Source organism: Mycteria americana, chromosome 9 (assembly GCF_035582795.1).
Source record: "Mycteria americana isolate JAX WOST 10 ecotype Jacksonville Zoo and Gardens chromosome 9, USCA_MyAme_1.0, whole genome shotgun sequence".
Classification (NCBI taxonomy): domain Eukaryota; kingdom Metazoa; phylum Chordata; class Aves; order Ciconiiformes; family Ciconiidae; genus Mycteria; species Mycteria americana.
In genome coordinates, this window is record NC_134373.1 from 37,362,845 (window position 1) to 37,384,120 (window position 21,276).

General features: G+C 41.8%; 1 protein-coding gene across 13 annotated transcripts in view; it reads left to right on the forward strand.

Annotated features, from left to right (window-relative positions):
• Positions 1-21,276, forward strand: part of THSD7B (thrombospondin type 1 domain containing 7B) — a 336,463-nt gene that overhangs the window by 149,423 nt on the left and 165,764 nt on the right. For 12 of the 13 annotated variants that reach the window (XR_012777041.1, XR_012777040.1, XM_075511516.1 and 9 more), the window contains exons 7-8: positions 603-758; positions 2,460-2,657. The exons of the other annotated variant lie outside the window; for it this stretch is intronic. Coding sequence is in view for 10 of the 12 variants with exons in the window: in XM_075511516.1 (XP_075367631.1) it covers positions 603-758; positions 2,460-2,657 (354 nt within the window). In the remaining 2 variants the exon portion in view is untranslated. The remainder of the gene's footprint in view (positions 1-602; positions 759-2,459; positions 2,658-21,276) is intronic. 13 annotated transcript variants of the gene reach the window in all.

The following is a 21,276-nucleotide window of genomic DNA, read 5'->3' on the forward strand; positions in this document are numbered from 1 at the left end:
CAATTTTATTGACAGTAGAGGAAGAAAATTCACAGAATCACAGAATCTTGCAGGTTGGAAAAGACCTTTAAGATCATCAAGTCCAACCAATTCAAAGGTCTGGATCCTGCATCTGTAATGTAGAGGTGGCAGTGCCCCTGGAGGGGATGGGTATGGGGAGATTCCCCTGCGCTCAGGCTTTGTCACCTGCCTCTGCCTGGCTCCCTGTTGCAGCGTGAGCTTTTTGGGTTTCCTCCTTACACGCCTTTCTCTTCAGTACGGTGTAGAGACGTCTCCTTGGCTATAAATGCGGGGGATTAGATTCCAGTTTGTTGCTCCAGCGCTGTAGAAAATCAGCACTGAATTTATTATTAAGGCACCTGTTTACCATTAAGCATTGTCTTAATTGGCCTGCTGAATATGGATGATTGAGATAAAACTTTATGTGCCTTGCTGAACAGAGGATTAACTTTTTGCTCTGGGAGATAAGACCCTAAAAAAGTACTGGGTTTCGGTGCATTCGGGAAAGCTGAGGTCAGCAGTAAACTTCGGAGCTCTGTGTGTTGGTCAGGGCAAAGTTACAACCCTGCTTTTCTTTTTTCCTTTCTTTTTTTTCCTCTCAGTGACTAGACCGGTTGATGGGAAGCTATGCCTGGGTCCTGCTCCCTCCGCCTCCCAGCTGTGTAACCTGCCGTGCCCGTCGGCGTGCGTGGTGTCTGCCTGGTCGGCCTGGGGCCCCTGCCTGCCCGAGAGCTGCCAGGACCGCCAGGGAAGAAGAGGTCGTGGCTGCTTTTATATATCGCTTGCAGCATTGGGGGATCTAAAGCGAGTAATGGAATATTATGATGAGATTGCAGAAGCGGTGGTGTCAAATTCTACATTGGGAGCTTAATGTATTTTTTTTTTTTTTAAATTAATCTAAAATAGGATGAAGCTCTTAGATGTGCGTACAGGAGTGGAATATGACCTTTAAAAGCTTTTTGCAGTTATTCTTGGGAGAATAAAAAAAAAAAAAAAAGAGATACAATTTTCAGCCTGATTCAGATCCTTTTATCCTGCACTGAACCTGTAGAAAAGGAGGATTTCTTGGGATGGCAGCCGCAGACCTCCATAGTGCCAGGCTGTCCCTCTCTGATCCCCTCGGAAGTCCTGCTGCGTGCCTGGATTCACGGGCAATGCTTGGGTGAGGTTGGAAGGTGTCAGGACCGAGGTGTATCCCACATCTTGGAGTTAGGCTGGCTCGAGAGATTGTTCTCATTGTTCTGGGTTTGGTTTAAATTCCTGGAAGAAGAGTATGCAAAAATAATTTAACTCCCCTGGATCTTAGTTGACTAGTGTACACGTTTTGTTGCTGCAACACTTTGAGATTCATTGCAGAGCCTTTCCTAAGGCTCTAAGCTGAAAAGATGACTGTTGGAGTTCATGTCAGGGAATAAGTATTATTGTTCGGAAATTACACTTTTCTGAAAACAGCATAAGTTTTTGAAGAGATTGGAGCTGGTCAGAATTTTTCAAATTAAAAAAGAAATAATAAAAAATATATGGTTAAATATGAAGATTTGCAAAACCATTTAATTTTTAAATTGTTTTGAATTATTTCTTTTTACTGGTTTGAGAACTGTGGAAGTTTGGTCTGTTATATTCTCTGGAATGTTTTATTTCTCATTTTCTTTTCTGCTTCATGGCCAAGGCATTTCCATGTGGCCTCCACTAATGCTGTATGCTTGCCCCTTGTCTGAGATTGTGTAGGAAAGATCACTGTGTATTTTTTCCTGCCTTTCTTAGAATTCTGTGTCATTCATATAACAAAACATGCTGAAAGATACTTGCGTATTAGTTCTGCATTATATATAGCAACATGACTTTTGGTTTTTTTCAGAAGGAGGTAGATTATGTAATCGATTCTTTCATTATTTCTGTCACCTTTTTCTTCCACTTTACATTTGAGTCTTCCAATTTAATAGGATGTCATTTCAAAGAGGTCTGATATGCATTATGTATCAGAAATCCTTACACCTTCATAAAGCAGAATACTAATTTCTTAGTAAACTGCTCTGCTGTATCTCAAAACAAGTCTTTTCATTAGTGGATTCCCAGGCATATAGATGTCCTTTATATCTTCAATTCCTTGACTGTTTCTCTCTTTTTATCTTAATGTTGTTATTACATTAATAGACGCATCAGTGGCAAATTCCTATATTTGGACATGTGTATTTCTATCTAATTTTGATGAGAGGGAAAAAGAAATGTGAAAAATGTGGTCTGTTGGTATTCTTTACACACTATTAGATTTTGCATGCCTGGGCTGTGGGCACATACAGCCAAGTGCCGTCCCAATCAATTCAGTTTGTAAGTGTTGTGCTCTTGTTTGTCTTTATATCACCCAGTTTCAGATGCCCTGTATAGTCCTCTTACTACTAGATTATTGGTATTAATATTTTTTTGCTGTTGTCCAGTTAATTCAGTTTCTCTTTTTGCAGGCTTTAGAATGAGACAAAGGCAAGTGATTGTGGATCCGGTAGGCACCCTGGCAGGTTGTCCACATTTAATTGAATCCATTCTTTGTGAAGACCCGGTGTGTTATGAGTGGATCGTTTCAGAAGGAATATGTGTGGCTGACCGTGGAAAATGTGGACCTGGAAGCCGCATGCTGAAAGCCGTATGCAAGAACAAGAAAGGTGCGTAATGGTAGCGTCTTAAAAGCCCCATGGTTTTCGTGCCTCCTTCTAAAATGGCATTCTGCTGCAGAGCAATTGCAATTATTTACAATAGCTCCTGACTGAATTTTTATGAAACTTGCAGATTCTTGAGTTGACTGTCGTGCTTACGAAAGCCTAGTGCTGATACTACCCGGGATTTTGCTTAGAGCCTTCTATTCTATTTTATCCTAAAGCAGACGGCTCCCCAGTACAGGTCATCTGTTGTCACTGCTGGCCTTATCACTGCAAAAGTGGGATACCAATGGCCTGGTTCTCCCTAGAATCATTTTCTTTGCACATCTTGTACTAAAGTAGGGCTGTCACTGAGGCCAGCAGCACCATGGGCATTCACAAAATTAATCTGGCCCCTAGCATTTCTTCTATCCTCACTTTTTAGCGTGCGGTCTGAATGTTTATCTCGTTACGATAACCCTCTTACAATCATGAGAAAGGATGCTCGGTTGTGCTGCCAAAATTAATACAAGGATTAGATGTAAATGAAATGATCGTACTAAGTAATACTTTACTTGGCAGCAGTTTGAGACCTGCAGTGTGTTCAGTTTACAACTTGTTAATAATGAATAAGTACATTTTTATATGACGTTTACAAACAACCAGCAAGAGCTTTTTTCTTGTGCATGGTTTGAACCTCAGCCAAAAGTTTCATTTCTTGATAAGGTCAGTGTTGTCAGATCTTTAGATTCAATTACATGGAGCACGATTTTGCAGTCCTTAGTCACAGTGAGACTGTGCTATCATCTCAAAAGTGGCAAAATTGTGGAACTTTAGAGCCTGATATTATATCTGAAATGGAGAATTCTTCTTTTACGTGGTGCTCAGACTGATCACAGGAAACAATTTCAAGTCGATAACAAGAGGGGTTAATTGGCAAGTGGTTAAATATAGTGTGTCATTTACGAGGCATTAGAATCTGACAGAATACAATGATGGCTGCTTTGTCTGAAGAGCACAGATCCTCCTGAAATACATTAAAAATATATGTGATTTTCTTGTAAGTTTGTGAAAATGGGGGAAAAAAAAAATCTTCACTGTTATAAAACAACATAGCTAGAATATACTGGAGAGCAGAGGGCTGTCTCTGAATTTGGTCTGAGTGGTCTCTTCTGACGTGTGATCGTAACTGTAGGGCCGGTCCTGCAGCGATGTGTGCCGATGGGGTCTTGTATTGCTGAGGAGCACCAGGTGCTTCACGCTGGTAAAACTGTGCCAACATCCATTTTTATGCTCCAACTTGCGACTCGGAAGGAAAGCATATAACATGGCAGATGCTCATTGATCTCTGATCAAACTGTTCTCTGTGGCTATGATCCTTAAGAAACCATGCCTTTGAAGTGTCTCTTCTTCACTTAATTGTTCATCAAGATATTGGAAGTCTCTCAGTACTCTTTTCCACTTCAATTACTCTGTGCGTATTCTAATTACAAAAAAAAAAAAAATTAAAGTTGGGACATTCTTCCTGCCCTGCCACCCCGAGGCCAACATCGTCACTAGACGTGATCGTTGTCCAGTTCTAATTGAGAAGGTTTCACAAGGAAATATCCAGATCACTAGGCAGATGAGAAGCACTAGCTAATACTAGTTATAAAATTTTCTGAATTTTTGATCCAGTAGGATAGGACTGGCGGAGTCCTTAAACTCAAAGTTGAAAAAAAAAAGAGTCAATTTGTTTCTTCTTCTGTCAATCCAGGAATATTAGTTGCTTTGTTTATAACCTTTTTTCCTTCTATAATGTTCTCTTAACTAGATTCCCATTGCAGTAAGTGGTGTATTTTCTTGGATAAAAGCTGGAGTAAGCGGCAGAGTTGCATGAAGTGTTTTGCCTGGAATAGTTGGTAGTGGGAAGCCAGTAGGGAGTCGTGTGAAACTGAGAGACGTATCAATTACAGGTGAAATAACATGAGGCCTATACTAATGCATAGCATTATACAGTTCAAAATTCTGTGCAAGTAACTACTCTGCTGAAAGCATTTAGGGTAGCTGCATTATGTGCTGGTATTTTCACTTACTTAAGCGTCTTTTGTAGAATTCAGCTGCATATCCTGATATCCAGTCTTTTATCCAGGCATTCTGTCATCCGTGTCTGGCATTGTTGCTCAGTATTCCTGCTGAATGCCTAAAGGGATAAAAAAATACGGTTTTTTGGACCCCGTTAAATGACAAAATCCAATGTATCATCATCTTAACAACAGTTCATTTGGGCCTGGAGTATGTTGATTAGAGTACCTCGGGTCTTCTGTGTATCCCTGCCTGCAAGATGTTTTCATTTTCTTACAAATGCTAGACGTTTTGGCATGATGCTCTCCTCCTCTTGCTGCAGTGTGGTGGTTCCCGTCTCTTTAGGAGTTAGAAGCAGCTGATCTGTCAGTCCCGTGTGTGTCAGCCATACTGCAGAGGGGCTCGGCATCATGGCTTCTAGCCCTTGCCCATCTTCTCCTCTCCCTCCATCCACAGCGTGGCTGCACCCGTGTCCCTCGCTAGCCCGTGCTCTGCTGTGTGATGCTGGGCTGTTGCATACTGCTCTCCACGGCTCAGAGACCTGAGGCCTTTTTCATGAGGAGACTGTTTTTTCCCATGCCAAATATGAGCTTTAATGACATCGACTGCAGTGGGAGAGAACTGGCCATGTTTTTCAGTCCTCTCTCCCATGGCAGAGGACTTTGCTCCTGCCGGCAGAGCCTGTGGGATCCCGTTGGCCTAAACTTCCCTCCAGCAAGGTGGAGCTTGGAGGTACATATTTGTCTCCGATATATGTTGATGAACAGTGGGTGAAGTTAACAAGGCGTTAGCCCTTCTCTGTCCCACCTGTGGTCGCCCCAGTGTCTGTCTCCCATGCCACGTCCCTTGCACGCTCGTGGTGCCAGCCCATGCCGTGAGAGAGGGTTGGGAGGAACCTGTCTGGGAGGTGAACAGGGAGCAGTGGCTACCTAACCTCTTTCTCCAACTGAAACCTCACCTTCAGAGTCCCTCGTAGTGCCCTTTCTTTCCATTTTAAAAAGCCACCCCTTCTGGTGAGAAGATTTTGTGGTACTGACCTAGGTAACAACCTGCTGCTGGCCTGACCTGGAGCTTGAACAACTGAGGAGCGAGTCACACATGGGTCTAACTCTGGTTTGCAGGGTTTCTCTAGAAGACTCTCCTGTCGAAGCAGTATCTCTTCGTAAGGGCTTGTATGAATTTCAGTGATGTAGCACTCTTACTTCCGCTTGGTCTAGAGGTACAAAAATGACTTTTTGTTTCTTAAATAGGTTAATGTAGGGGGTCCATAATGAAAGGGCCTCCATAGGGCACATACTATTTACAGCATTTTTGCATGGATTAGCTGGAGTCTGTAGTTCGTGATTTGCAGGAGTTGGCATAGATGAGGAGGAATGAGAAGACCGTAGTCAACTCATTACTTCGTCATTGTTAGGTGTCTGTCTCCTCCCACCTAGTAGTGTCTCTGACCTCTGTTAATAAGTTATTGAACATGCACATGATGCTTGCGAGAAACTCTTAGTGTCTGGTCCATATCCCCTGAGTGCGCCTCTTCTGTAGCATCAGAAGACAGTAGTGTAATAAATCAATTGAAATTAAATAATGTGTAGAAATGCAATGAAGTAATGCATAGAATGGGAAAAGATGTATACTGCATGCTTCTTCCAAACAGAATTTTTCAGCGAAGTGTTTTTTATTTAGCTAGTGAAGGACAATGGATACTTTTGGGGAAGTCTGTGAAGCCAAAAGAATAGTACAGGAAAATGGATGATGATACTAAAAATTGGATTATGTAACTGTATCCTTGGGTACATGGATCTGTAATTCAGATCAAAGAACTTATTTGAAAACTCTTTTCTTATATGCACAGACAACCCAAGAATTATTTGTGATTTTTCTCACGGTTGTTGTTTTAGGTTGTTCAACAAGGAATTGAATAATCTCCTGTTTGTAATGTATTCTTGATCAGATAGTTGCAAGTATTTGACATTTGAATTTGGGCAGTCTTGATTAGAACCGACAAACATTTCTGTGCATTGACCAGAGGAAAATAACTCTCTGAAAACTTTCCAGTTCACTTGCTCTCCTTAAATGTTGCTGCTCAGTAAATACAAAACCATGAACATGGTCAAAACTTTCTCATTTTTAAAATGCAATTGGACAGTAGCCAAAATGTATTGCGTTTCAGTTTTTGAAGATAATGACCAAAGTCATCTTTTGTGTGCTCTGCTTCTTATGTCTTTGTGATAGGTACAAGCACGTTGAGTATGGTGAGACAAAGGGAATTCAGTGTTGCAGTAGTGTGCAGGAAACTGCAGATTACATTAGACAGAAGGACGTGGCTCAGGTAAAAGTTCAGTCCGAACAGGAGTTGGTGTGCCTTCATAGGTAGTTTCCCGGTCTTGTGATTTAGATGCTAAGAAATACAATTGGATTTAACATATAAACGTTGTTTGGTTCAGTCTGCTGGAGGAAGTTGGGAACCCTTTTTATTGTTATTTTCCATATGTATTTTAGGCTGTATTAATAGTAGAAAAATAGACTGAAACAAGACAAATGTTGAACCAAACTGCAGTTTTTAGAAATGCATGTTATAGTCATGTAGCTTGTGAACAGAGCAGTTATTACGGTGAGGAGTACAACCTGAGAACATATCTAAAAGGAACTACAACAATAAATTCATGAAATAACCAGTATGACTCATAAAAGTAACAATTCGTTTTTCAAGCATTTTATAAATGTTTCTGACAATACTGTAAACTAAATCTTACCTATTAGCAATGCTCTTGAATAGATTGTAAAATGTTATTATTCAGAATCATACCCGCAAGTCGTCAATCTATTTTGTTGTAATTCCCATGTCATCATTTATTAATTTGCTTCTGCTTGTTCTGATTCCTACCAGAAGAACTATAGCAACAAAGATGATTTCTGTGTGATAGTGAACAGCATAGTGTCTAAATAATAAAAAATATGAAATAAAATTTATACCCAAAGGCTTCATTGTTTTAATCGGAAATTATCAGATCGGCAACAAGGTTTAATGCAAAGGTAATGTGATTTTGCTGGATTCGGGTGGTTTTATGCTACTCCTAGTTAACAAATCGAATCACAGCTCAAAAGGTGCTGAGTATTTGCCTTTCTATACTGTCAGCTTGGGTATCAGGGTTTATTTGTTTTGTGGGAGTTAAAATTTTGCGGTTGTCTTCCTTTTTGAGGACAGTATTTATAGCAGTGCCAAATAATCTATGGGTTCCTTATTCATGCATGGTTCACGCAGTGATAGGGAGATGCAGGTGCCGAACCTGGAGGAGCAGAGTCCAGAGGTGCCCAGAACATTGCTGTTGCTCCTCTCCTGGAGCACCCCAATGACTATTCCTGGGACCTGTCATAAAGCCACCTTTTTCAGCAGCTTCTGCCTCACCTAGGTGCTCCCAGGCACCTTGGAGGTTTCTGTGCACCCTTCCCAGCCGTATGTGATAAATGAATAGTATCTGGCAGGTCCCGGGACTCCCGGCTGTAAGGGGCGAACCACCCTGCTACAGACAGTCTGCCAAGATGGTAGCTAAGAAATAAAACATGCTGCAATCTGTCATAGCTGGTACGGTGGCAGGATGTTTTCTTGAAATATTCTCAGTGGAATAAGCTGCTGGCTTCAAGCTGCACGAGTCATCCGCGCCGGGGGCCAGCACCCATCACCCACGCTCATTAGTGCTCAGCGCGGCCGGACGTGGAACGTAAAGTGGGGTGGGGTAAAAAATCAATTCTCCTCATTTCAGCGGCGTCACGCCGGATGGTTACACCTATGTTTTTCTTTTTCCTTTTTTTCTGGTAGTAACATTAAAAAAAACCCACCACCACCCCCCAAAAAAAAACCCAACCCAAACAAACCAACCCCAAAAACCAACCAGGGCATATTTGCAGGGGGTGGTGAACAGAAGAAACCCACAAAATAAGGGTGTTCACCAAACTTTTAGGCCTGTTGCTCCTTTTTTTTTTCTAGCAGTAAACCTTTATACTATTTCTGCTGCTGTTCTGGCAGTACTGGTAAGAGTCATTTCAGCACGGCAGTTTTGTTTTATTTTTCTGTGTGATCTCTTTGGTTCCAGGCAGGCGGTATCTAGAATGTGGCACTTGCCAAGAAGACAAGAGGGATTTTGGTTTTAAGTGTTAATAAGTTCACTGAAAAGGTACATGTTTGGGGTGAAATACATCCATTTCCAAATTTCTGTTCCATTTAACAGTTTTATTTGTAAAACTGGAGAACGATATTTCAGAGAGCTTTTTTTTTTTTTTAGATTAAATGTTTAATGTTGGCTTTTTTGGTAAATGAACTAGACGAAGTCTGAAACAAAATTAAAAAAACAACAAAGTATTTTTAAAAAAGCATGTTAATATAAAAGCAAAATGTTCCTTTTAGATTAAAGAAACATTTTGCTTTTTCCTGAAATTACTTTTTTCCTAAATCCTCCCCCAATCTCTCTTCAGTCTACTTAAAACAGAGTTACAGAGTTTTTTCTTCCTTTTCCTTTTTTTTTGTTCAGTGCCCAAACAGAAATCCATTATTCACACAGCTCTATTGACAGAGCAGACACTGAAATCCTGTTGGAATTCAAGCGAAGAGTAAAGGGAAGTAAGGTAATCAAAGCAGTGTTATTTTAAGATCCAATATTATGTTCTGCCAGAGCTTGGCAGTGAAGCTCTGCACTTACAGAAGCTGAAGACTCTTTGGGGGGTAGAATATTAATAATGGTGTGCTCAGTTACCTGTCTGGACTTCCAGTTCAGTCACAACGTGTCCCGTGGTCCCCGAGAGCGGTCGTCCGCAGAGGCAGCGTGCGACGTGTGCTCCGCTCGGTGCAGAGCATCACGAGGGGCAGGAGCATCCCCAACGGCTCTGCTTGAATCCTGCGGAAGGACGGGCTGCAAGGAGGGGTGATGTCTGGTTTTATTCCGGGTTGAGGGCATGAAGCTAGCAGCTTTCTGAGAAGTTCTGTTTTAACATAAATCTCAGCAAAGCCAAGTTCTTACCTGGGGAGAATTCTTGATTTTTCGTCTTGTAATGGATTAATGAAATAGAATGAACTTGCAGAGTCTGTTTAATTTCTGAGGGGAAAGATTTACTGTGTTCAATTTATTGAAAGTAAGTTTTAAAGAAGTTCTTTCTGACATAGCAGAATTAAGATCTTAAATCTTATTCTCCATTGTGTCCAGTGACACAACACCATGTCTAATGGTACACCTGGATTTTGTTTCTCCTGTAAGAGTAGCATAAGCTTAGATAGTGATCATTCTTTATGTTAGAAACTGAAACTTTTAGAAACTAAAAGAAGCAGGGTTTTTTGTAAAATTAAAATACTTGTTTTCAAGTTAAGGTGGAAACGTACCTGTCCTTAATCTGACCTTAATACATGGAGTAACAACAATCAATTTTTCTTCAGTGGTGCTTTTTCCCAGATCTGCCCGTACGCGGAGTGTCCCCAGGAGGGCTTTGACTTACCGAGAGGGGCGGGGGGAGAGTGCGCTTCTAATGATACGCAGTAAATGCGAGAACGATGTATAGCTAAGAGTTAAACAGCTCGGTCGATGGACTAGGAACTCTTTTGTCTCGGCTTCTTAAATCATCGAGGTTCAAAAAGACAGACTTACGTACTGCTACGGTCAAATTTGTGTGCTGTCAGCATTAGCAGGACGGAACTCGCAGTGGGAGTTTTGCCTGAGGAGGGTGTGATTAATACATGTACGTTATGGGCTGTTCATGTAGATGCAAACTGGAGGTGAGACAACTTTATAGCTGCAAGCTTTGGAATTATTTTGTGGGGAACGGTAAAATTATCCAGTTGCTCAACACACTTGCACATACAATCAATAAAATTAAGCAGGTACCAGCTCTTCTAAGCCTGCAGGTTCAATTACTGTCGTGGGGCTCAGCCTTCTGCAGCGTATTGCTCATTCCTCCTCTTAGTTCGTGAGTGTACCCCACCATACCCCGCCATCGGAGCTGTTGATCCCAAACCAGTATGTTTTCCTGTTAGAAACACAAATCCTAAAAGGCAACGTGCAGAGCCTTTTAGCAATTAGATAGGATCCATACTCCTCGTTTTGCAGCCGCGGTGGAGGGAGCATTTTGCAGTGCAGTAGCAAGGCTGATGAGTATTATGAGTGTTTCAGGAATCCTGAAGAATGGCGTGTGGTTTGTTCAATAGATTTGAGACCCATTTTTTTTTGTAGTCATGAAGATTGATGTGCTCTTTGAGCAGACTGGCTGTTTACGAGCCAGGTGGAGTGGATGTAGTTACCTCCATCAAGCCTTACCTCGCAGCAGCTGGTACCATGCCAAATATTTGATGTCTCCTACTGGCAACATTTAAAAAGACAAAATGCAGATTGTGACCTGCTCTAGGACTGGTGCACTGACAGTTTGAGGACAGACACCATCAGGAATTCAAGGGAATTTACTGTCTTTGCATCGTCTACTGAAATTTATGTCTGCAAAAGAAACAGAAGATCAGCTTTAGGTTAATTTTAGGGTAAGTTGCTGAAAAGTAAGAGCTTTCTTTGCTTAGTCACGCTTTAACAGTTTTAATTCATTCAAGGTCATAGCAAACATATGGCCCACAAGCCAAGGAAGATAGAAACTCAAAAGTCTATAAGCAATTCTTGTAGTAGCTAGATTTGCGTAGATATCTGTCTTAGAGTCAGGCATATTGTGCTAAAATAAGAGGGTGAGATATCTAATGCTGGAAGGATGTGGGCTTGAATCTAGAGGACAAACTCAAACGTACTTTGATTAAGTTTCTTTATCTTTGAATGCAAGTGTGTTGCATGATTTCCAGCTGAACTGTGGCTATGCTTTTTCAAATGCTGGTGGTGCAATTTGTGTCAGTCATCTAGAAGGCAGCTGTAATCGGTATCCAGTGGTGATGTTAGCTCTGTGTAGTTGGCAGGCAGAGATACCAGTGGAGTTGATTAGGGATATAGCCAGCTTTCATCCTCCCTATGCTTGTCAATATGAGATATTACAGCTACCTGTGAAAATATTTTTTTCCGTGCCAGCTGAGCTAAGTGTGAGCTTGTGGTTGGTGCAGAATGCCCTCAATTGAATTTCTATGCAAAATCATGATTCTTCTCGGTATCTAATGCTCTTTTATGGTACCTAATGTCTCCAAAAGATGTTTTTCAAGACTTCAGAGCAGTGTTAAAATGGTGAGGGCAAAGGCCATTTCTTCCCTATGGCTGTTTCAGCAGAGAGGAGATGGATTTTCAAAGATTCAGCTCCCACTTGCATTAGTGAGAGGGAGCAGCAGGTGCCAATGTTTTTTTTTTTAAATGGGCCTGAGCTTCAAACACCTGTAGATTTGGAACAAAGGTTCAAGGTAGGCCTTTCAGAAATGGGAATTACAAAATTAAGAAAAACATAAACATCACTTATTATGGCAAGATCTGTATTGCCCTTTATTTTTTAAATGTTATGGAATAAGTTTGACATAAGTTGATCTGACTTTGTGATAAAGGTTACCTAAAGAGCATGGCGTGTGCGAGTGACCTGCAGGTCTGTTACGTTGGTGCAAGAGGTTTGAAGAAACTGTATAGAAGGTTTAATATTGGTATACTAGGCTAGTGCAAATGTATACTTTTAAACTATTTATTTATAAACCGTTTTTTAATGTCTAGGGAATCTTTACCGGGTTTGATGCTTTCTAATCTTTCAGTTGTGAGACTGAAGTAGGGTTCCTGTATTGTATTTTATAACTGCAAAAGTATTTATAGTTAATTTTTTTAAGTTTGGAAAAGAAATCTTAAAATAGATTTATTTGGTTTTGCCCCTCACAATATATTGTAGACAAAATTTCCCGATTGTTTCAGTAAGAAATCGGAAGCATTGGAAGGGGCTGCCCAGGGAAGTGGTTGAGTCCCCATCCCTGGAGGCATTTAAAAGCCGTTGGGATGAGGTGCTGAGGGACATGGTGTAGTGGTGGGCTTGGTAGTGTTAGGTTTACAGTTGGACTCGATGATCTTAAAGGTCTTTTCCAACCTATACAATTCTGTGAGAAAAATACCTATAAGTGCCCATAGCAATTCCTGTTTTCTCAGTGAAATGGAGCATGCAGCATAAAATGCCTGTTTGGCTGTTTTCTTTAAACTAAGCATAACTTCACATAAATATTGAGTTCATATTCTTTTTAGAGAGTTAATGTGTTTCTTAGGGAACTCTGATTCAACAAAGGGGAGATGTGAGCAAAGTAGGATCCTTCTTGAACTGTATTTGAAAGGTAGGTAGTAGGTAGATGACAAGTTCTAAAATTAACTTATGTGGATAGAAGAGGAAGGAGGCTAGAAGGATTGATTTAAAAAGTGTTATTAAGGACAGGATTCTGGATCTGCGACCCAAAGGTGGCTGAAGTTACCAGAGGAGCAGATGGAAGATGTGGCAGTGAGGGTGAATCTCATCCATAAGGGTTCTGGTTTTGGGATTAAACAGGTTCCAAAAGTGGTTAAGGATTCCACTGCTTTTCTACTGGTGAAGGAAGTGTTTAACATGCCTAGATATTTTCCTCACTCCTTGTATATAATTTGGTAACGTTTGTATTAAGTCGCTCAAACACGCAGCACCGGGCACACAAATCTTGAGGAATATAAGAAGTGGGCATGCTTTACGACATCTTTTTATCCTCCTCATCCCAAGCAGAGTCTCTAAGGCATTTTATGCTTTAGTCCCACCCTTGTTGGTTTTGATACATATAAAGGGGCTCTCTGAAAATAACCGGTGGCTATTCATAGTGTTCACATCAGTGGTATTATCACCTGGTTTTGACATGCTGCTTTTAGAGCCTCTTTACAGAGCTGTGACCTCAGAACTTCCTCAGGCTTCCTACCCATAATACCCCCTCGAGATACAAGAATTCAAAGCTTTTTGCATTAAAACCGTCCTTAAGCCATTTCTCTTTAACCAGATATTACAGCATATGTACGTGACACCGTTCACACAACTTTTCTGAAGGATCCTGTAGCTAAATTGCAGGAAAGCCCAGCACAAGTTGTGCAGGCGTGAGCCTTTCATTAAGCGGCCCTTCTGAGCTCTTCGTATTGACGAGACAGCTGATGCTTTGCAGAGATGTTCACAAAATACTTTTTTTTTTTTTTTTAAAAGTGAATGGGGAAAGTTTCATCTTCTACACACTTGTCGCATTTGTCCTCTTCTGGGCACCGGTGTTTGACCAGCGTCCAGCCTGCAAACGCGGCAGAGGGATAAGTTTCCCTCAGTGGTGGCAATGGCTTGTGACTTTCTCCAGCCCTCCGCTGGTAGCTCAGGTAGGCATTTGAATCTTTAAGGGACCAACCCCTCTGTCAAATTTCATTTACATTAATAAATGGTTTCCAGATTTTCTGGTGATCAGCAGATGGATAAACAGCACCATGGTGTATCCTGATTTCCTTAGGACGCCAGGCTAAAACAAGCCAGAAAACAGTTTTTAATGCATTTGATATTTTTCAAATTCTTAATAGACAGAAAATTGCCCAATTCTCAGTTCAAAACTATTTTAGCCAAGACTTTTTTTTTTTCCCAAGAGAAATACTCAAAACAGTATAAAGGCTTTAAAGTAAACAGAAGATCATTAGGGTAAAAAAATGACGGGCTGTATTTTATTGCATTCCGTTTGTGAGGTTTAGTGGGCTGGAATCCAACTCTTACAATATAACCCCTGAAATAAAAAAAATGTTTCAAAATAAGCCAATTAAGTTCTGCATGAGGTAGTAGCGTTTAAATTCTAGGAATTTATCAATAATAAGATAATAAATTGATAATCTGATAATAAATTATCTGATGACAGAGATAAGAAATAAAACTAAAGAAATAAACTAAAAAAAAAGAACTAAACTAAACCTGATTCTGCAGGCAGGAGACTGAGACCTGGTGGTGAATATCTGTACCGACCGGCGGCGTGTGGGGCTGGAGGCTTCCCTCCATCTCGGTCTGCGGGAGGGCTTGGGGTGTGGGGAGAGGAGAGACGGGGAGAAGCCAGGGTGGAAGAAGAGGCCGGGAGCAGGCTGCGGCCGTGAGGTCTGCCGTGCTCGCTGGCCCGCGGACCGGGTGAAGGAGCTGCCCCCGGGCTCTGGCTGTGCGCCGTGCTGTGGGGCTCAGCAGTGAGCTTCTCCTGAGGTTTATACAAGGGAATAATTCAAGTCTAACTTCAATAGACAGCTTCTCGCATTGATCTCTGCCACAGCCCTTTTAGCGGAGGGAAAAAGAAGGGCTTTTTTTTTTTTTTTTTTGTGTAATTTAATCCTTTCCTGCTGGGTGGCCCTACAGAAGGCTTTTTCTGTAGCTGAAATTCTTTCGGTGCTGCACGTTGCGTGCTGGACAGGAGTGATTGTGAGAGCCACCTTTATACGGTAGTTGTGAAGGCTGTTGAGTGGAAATTAAAGATAAGTGTTGCACTTTCTTTGAGTTTCTTTTTATCAAACTGTTTAAGAAGTAGAGCTGGTTTAAAAACAATTTAATCACTTGTTTTGAGGTTGATGGATGCTGGAGGGGAAGGCTTCCCCCCCTTAAAATAAGTTTTGACAAACTTTTAATTAAGAATTCAGGACGTGGACATTTTGGGCTGGTTCTGCACTACCGAGATTGGCTCTGGAGCGTATTGGTCTGTCAGGTTTTTAAAGTAAATCTTCCTCTTAATTCTAATTAAGTATTGTAATGCCAGTGCTCTTCATTAGGCAGCAATTTGTGATTAGTCAGGTGGTCGTAATGGAAAGAGAAGAACATGTGATGAAATGGTGTCGTGGTTTAGCCCCAGCCGGCAGCCAAGCCCCACGCAGCCGCTCGCTCACCCTCCCCCCCGGTGGGATGGGGGAGAGAATCTAAGAGCAAAAGTAAGAAAACTCATGGGTTGAGATAAGAACAGTTTAATAATTGGAACGAAATAATAGTAATAATAATAATGAATTGTAATGAGAAGGAAAACAACAAGAGAGAGAGAGGAACAAAACCCAAGGGAGGGAAAAAGGAAAAAAAAAAAGATACAACTGCTCACCACCCACTGACCGATGCCCAGCCCGTCCCTGAGCAGTGATCGCTACGCCCTGGCCAACTCCCCCAGTTTCTATACTGGGCATGACGCCGTATGGTATGGAATAGCCCTTTGGGCAGTGGGGGTCAGCTGTCCTGGCCGTGCCCCCTCCCAGCTCCTTGTGCGCCCGGCAGAGCCTGGGAAGCCGAAAAGTCCTTGCCCAGTGTCAGCACTGCTCAGCAACAGCTAAACCATCAGTGTGGTATCAGCATTATTCTCATCCTAAATCCCAAACACAGCACTGTACCAGCTACTAGGAAGAAGATTAACTCTATCCCAGCTGAAACCAGGACAAATGGTAGAGAAATTGCAGAGCAGGGAAAACGGCCACGGGATGCGGCTCCTAAATGTTCTTTAACATCCTGCTGTTGGCAGATTTCCCGCTGAATTCAGTGCCGTCTGTGGGACGGGATTCGATCCTCACACGGATCCTGGCTTGCGTGGAAACACGAGTTCAGTGGACCTCGATTACAGGACTTGAGCTCTGAAGTTGTGACAAGAAATAATGCGAAGAACAGCCATAAAAAGGGAAAACTCCATAAAAACTCCAAATTCCCCCAAACTTTGAAGCCAAGCTATTATTTTATGTGTAGATTACCTTATCGTATTTGTTTATCTGTGAATTTAATCTCATTTAATAAATGGTAGCTTTTGTGAAGCGCTGGAGTGAAGGTGAATTATTGAATTGAGAAAGATTAGCTCTTCGAGGAGATTGAGAACAGTTTGAAATTCCATTGTTTGGTGTTTTTCTTTCTGTCTGAATGAAGCATGTCTGTAATTGTCTCAAATTAGGTACTGCCTTTGTTTAGAAGAATTAAACAAGTAAGAGGATAAGATATTTCATAGTTCCTTTTTAAATAAACAGCCTGTTCAGTTTTTATCTTTAGGCAGTTTGCAAATGTCAGAGCAAAGCTTTTGAAGAGAACGTATATATGAGATGCAGTTTCTTTAGAAACGGAATCATCCTGGATTGCTGGGATGCATTTTCCAACTTTGAAGCCTGGCCTTCCCATACTGTGTGATTTCAATGTATCCTTTTACCATGATTCTTAAAACAGATGCATTATTTAAAAATTCCTATGGAGATGTGGGAATTGGACTGTAAGCATGAATTTGTTCAGTGCCTTTCCGGGAGCTGTGGTCTATATTTTGCCATCGGTAGCCTGATGGTGTTGCTACCAGTGAACCCTCACGTTGACCCAGTAGTTACCAAGCCCAGAAAGAGAAAAAAGGAAAAGAAAGACGAACAAGGCAACGCACCCCTGTGGACTGGGTCAGCAGCTGTGCAAGCAGAAGACAGTGCTTCTTCCTTTCATATCACCGAGGAGGGAAAAACAAGCATGCAAAATGAGTTCCTGGCTTGCTCCTGTGGCTAGCGGTGCCTGTGGAGATTCAGGCATTGCGTCCAGTGGGAGACAGGTATAGCTTGAAAAGTGACTTTTCTGGAAGAAGTGAGAATATTTATCTGCCCCTGGCAAGTTCGCTGGGACTGGCTGAACCCAGGCCACTTTGCTGGAGGGACAAAGTCACTTCCCGGTGACGTGAGGTCCACCTGTGCTCCCTTTCCACGTCTCCTGTGGCATCGCACCTAAGTCTGTCCCTGATTTGGGGGTTGTTTCCATTCGTTACTGGCAAATGTGCACGCGATATAAAACACCAAGTCTTTTTTTGTAGTGAAAATGCAATGACCCAGCAGGACTGGTAAGTCCTCATGAACTTAATGATAGACTGTTGGGCAGTTCCGTAGAAATGGCTCTATCCATGCTTGACGCAGGGGGCAGATGGGTCTTGGCTGCCCATAGTACCTTGTAGAAACCGAGATGATCCCGTAAGTTCAAATTCCATTTTTTTGTTACCAGATGCAAAATTCCCATTAAATTTAACATAGCAGGAATTTCCCCCCACGATTTCAGCAGATTTTCCAAGTTTAATACAAAGTCAGCACTGTTTTGTTGTACGCTTAGTGCTGTGTCAAAGGAGACTAGAGCCAAGAGGGTGTTTTGTTCTTTTTCATGGTGTTTACAAATAAAGCTGACAGATTTGGTAACTCTCCTAGAAACTCTCTGAGAATGTAAATTTAGCAGAGTGCTCCCTGGGCACGCATAGATCTAAAGATAGCAGTTTCTTGCCTATCAATAAGTACCTTAAGGCCTTTACTTTTAATGCTATATACGACTTAAATCCCAGGAAAATAATTCCACTACTGCTGTTCATTTATATCATAGGAGTCTGCGTTAATTCAGACTAGGCTAGGTTTTCTAATACATTATTTATTTAGGTCTTCAAATGTCTGTGGTACTGCTTGTGGTTGACAGAGCATATTCTTGTTTGTTAATATTATATGGCAACCTGTTTTCCCAAGATACTTAAATAAAGCAATGCCTTCAAATAAAGCCATGATTTTAAAAGCAACTTTTTTTTTTTTTTTTTTGTGTGTTGTAACTATAGCATCCCATAATCTTAGCTCTGATTTCTCTTCTCTACAACCACCTATTTTAAATAGTTCTGGAAGGATCTTTTTGGTTGGTTGGTTGTTTTTTTGGGTTTTTTGTGTGTGAGAGAACCACATATTTAGGTCTTGAATCTGAATATCTAGCCCAGCTTCTTCCCCACCTGGGTGACAGAAGCTTAGGAACACGCTTAAGTTCAATACCAAAGTCCCTTACGTGAAGGGTGAAGCACTGAGCTCATATTTTCTGACAGTCCACAAAGCTTACAAATCAAAATACCTGAGAGTGCTGTGTAAGTGAGGGTGAAACAAATGGTGTACAATACTTGGAAATGAATGAGTCGTGTGAATGAACACTGGCATGTACATCCCCAGCCCCATATTAAGATTAAAGTGAGTTGTCTGCTCTGCAATTGCATAATTGCTTCTGTGACTGATTTGGTGCTGCTCTGTAATAAGTTGTGAATACTGTATGCTGACCTGGTTAATGGGATGTTTACTAAATGAATATATTTGTATAGTTTAATAGGAGGATGTTTGGAAAAATTAGCAGGATGAGGAAGAATGGCCCAAGAGAGTCATTTTTCAGCCGGTGCTGGGGTTGCGAAGAGGAAGGCAGGCTGCCCCGCTGCTGGCGTTTGGGGGCTTGGAGGGTGAGGTTGCGTGGGGCCGGGTCCCCTTCCCTCCCCGCTGCAGGGGGGTCTGCGCCCTGGGCACGTGCGTGGGCACGGAGCCTCCCCGGGCGGAGTCCCCGGGCGAGCAGGACACGCGGGCGGCTGCGCGGGGCTTGGGGCACCCCGGCTCTGCGCCCCACTGGAGATCCCACCGCTATGGGGGTGCGTGCTGGGGGGAGCAGCCTCCATCCTGCAGCTGTGACAGCTTCATTTTAAAAAATATCTTTCTTGAATTTGGCTATTTTAAGTACTATAGAGTAAGATAATTATTTCATGAAGTAATATTATCTGCAAATTAACCTTGGATCTTTGCGTAGGTTCAGAAAGAGAGAGATAAGGAATTTTATCGCAAATTGCAGACTTACTGGGTTTAACGTAAAGGCCGTGGCAAGTAATACATTTAAACTGCATTTAAGTAGTGAAGACCAGAATATCAAAGTCTAAAAGCAATAAACATTAATTTATTCAGAAAGTTTTTACATTTTCTTTCTAGTTTATATGTTCTTTTCACACACTGTCATTTAATGAGGTTATATTCTGATTAAAGTAGAAAAATAAAAAAGTAAAATGCCTTATTTCAGTAGATAAAAATGTAGCTTTTAAAATCTATCAGCTTGCCCTGTGTGGCCTAAGCTAGCTGTACAGTTTTCCCTTCGTTCAGCATGGCTGCTAGACTAACGGATTTTGGGGGAAAACCTCCCCCTTATATAGAGTTTCAATTGAAATCCATATTTTTCATTTTCAGTGACAACTAATACATTTCCTGTAATCCCTTTCAAATATTCACTGGCAGTATTCCCAGACATATATTTTGAAGGTTAAATGGGTTAGGATTTATCTACTATACTATGTAGGCTGGTCTGAATAAGCTAATAAGTCTGTACGGCCCCTTCATTGCCAGAGACCAGTTTGTGTCTCAGAAACTCTATAGCTGCGGTAGCGCGAAGTTTTGGCTGGTTAATGAACTGTGGCTCTAACGAGCCCGGGGCGAGGTGCTGGGCCGGAAAAACTGCTTTTTCTGCTTGCAGAGCTCACTTGGGTATCGTTACGTGGGGCTGCTTCGCGTAGTGTAGATGCACCTTCCTGGCAGCTGAAGGTTTTGGCTCTCTGTCCAGAAACATCTCTTTTTTTTTTTTTTTGTAGGCTGCAATTGGCCTGCATAAAGAGCAAAAATTAAAATAATATTCCACGAGGTTTGCATTTTAGTTACGGCGGTTTGATTAAAATTGGAGCTGCCTTTCCCTCTCCCTTGAGGACCATTGCTCGCTTTGTGGCTAATGAAGTGGAACGAGCCCTGTGATCAATATTTATGGTGTCACTCCGGGCACCTGCAGTTCTTTCAACCCTTCTCGTACTGCGGAGCTGGAATGGAGGTTTTTAACTCCAAGCTAATTAATGGCTAACTGGGCAACTTGATACAAAGTCTGGAAAGACTGTTCTTAGTACTGCTTCTTCTGAGGGTCACATGCGACTTGTACAGATTTGCTAGTTCTCGGACAAAAGGTAGGAACTCGGTTTTCTTCAGGGATGTACTTTTGGATCCCTCAGTCGTCCTTTGGTGTTAATTCGGGCTCTCCCTGTACTGGGAACAACCACCCTTGCCATTGAACGCACAAAAAAAAGAAGACACTTTTGAATTCTTTCGGCTGAGTTTATAGACTTCTGCCCTACAGCTTTTCGTCTTTTTATACTCCAGTCTCTACTACAGGTTGCAGTAGCTGCTGGAGACAGCGTGTATTTAAGTCCAACATAAATGCCACGGAGTCGGTGCTAGTCTGTGCTTTTGCATCTCACCAGTTTGGGGGCTGCTCCCGGCTGTGCCAGAATATTTTTATACAGCTGCTCCTGAAGTCCACAGACCATGGCAGTATTTTCTGTCCAAACAAGCTCTGCAGTCCTGTGTTCCACAGTTCTCCTGACTCCTTCAAGGCTTGCCCAAAATAATAATATAATCTTTGAACTCTTGGTGGGTTGGTTCATTGCAAACTTTGCCCGTTCCCTGCCGGTGACAGCGGCTGGAGGCAGTCCAATGTAATTAGTAAGTATTTTGGAGACTCTGCTTTGGCAGCCCTGTTAAATATGTGCAGTGAAAGCAGGATTAGTATGGGACCTTATCTTTTTTTTCTCATTAGGGCATCTCTACTATCTGTAAGCTTATTTAATTGGAAATTAGCCATTCTTACTAACACAGGAGATGCCCTTTGGTCCAAATTCTGACATGGGATAAATGTATGTAGTTCCCACTAAAGAGAAAGAAAATGCATCCACTTGCTCCAGGGTGGAAATTTGCCCTTTTGTGTCCATTGCAGTTCTCCTGGAGGAGAATTTCATTTTCTAGTAAAGGCAATAAATTTTCGCTGCTCAGATAAGTGACTACAGAGGTTCATCATCAGGATTTGAAGAAATAAG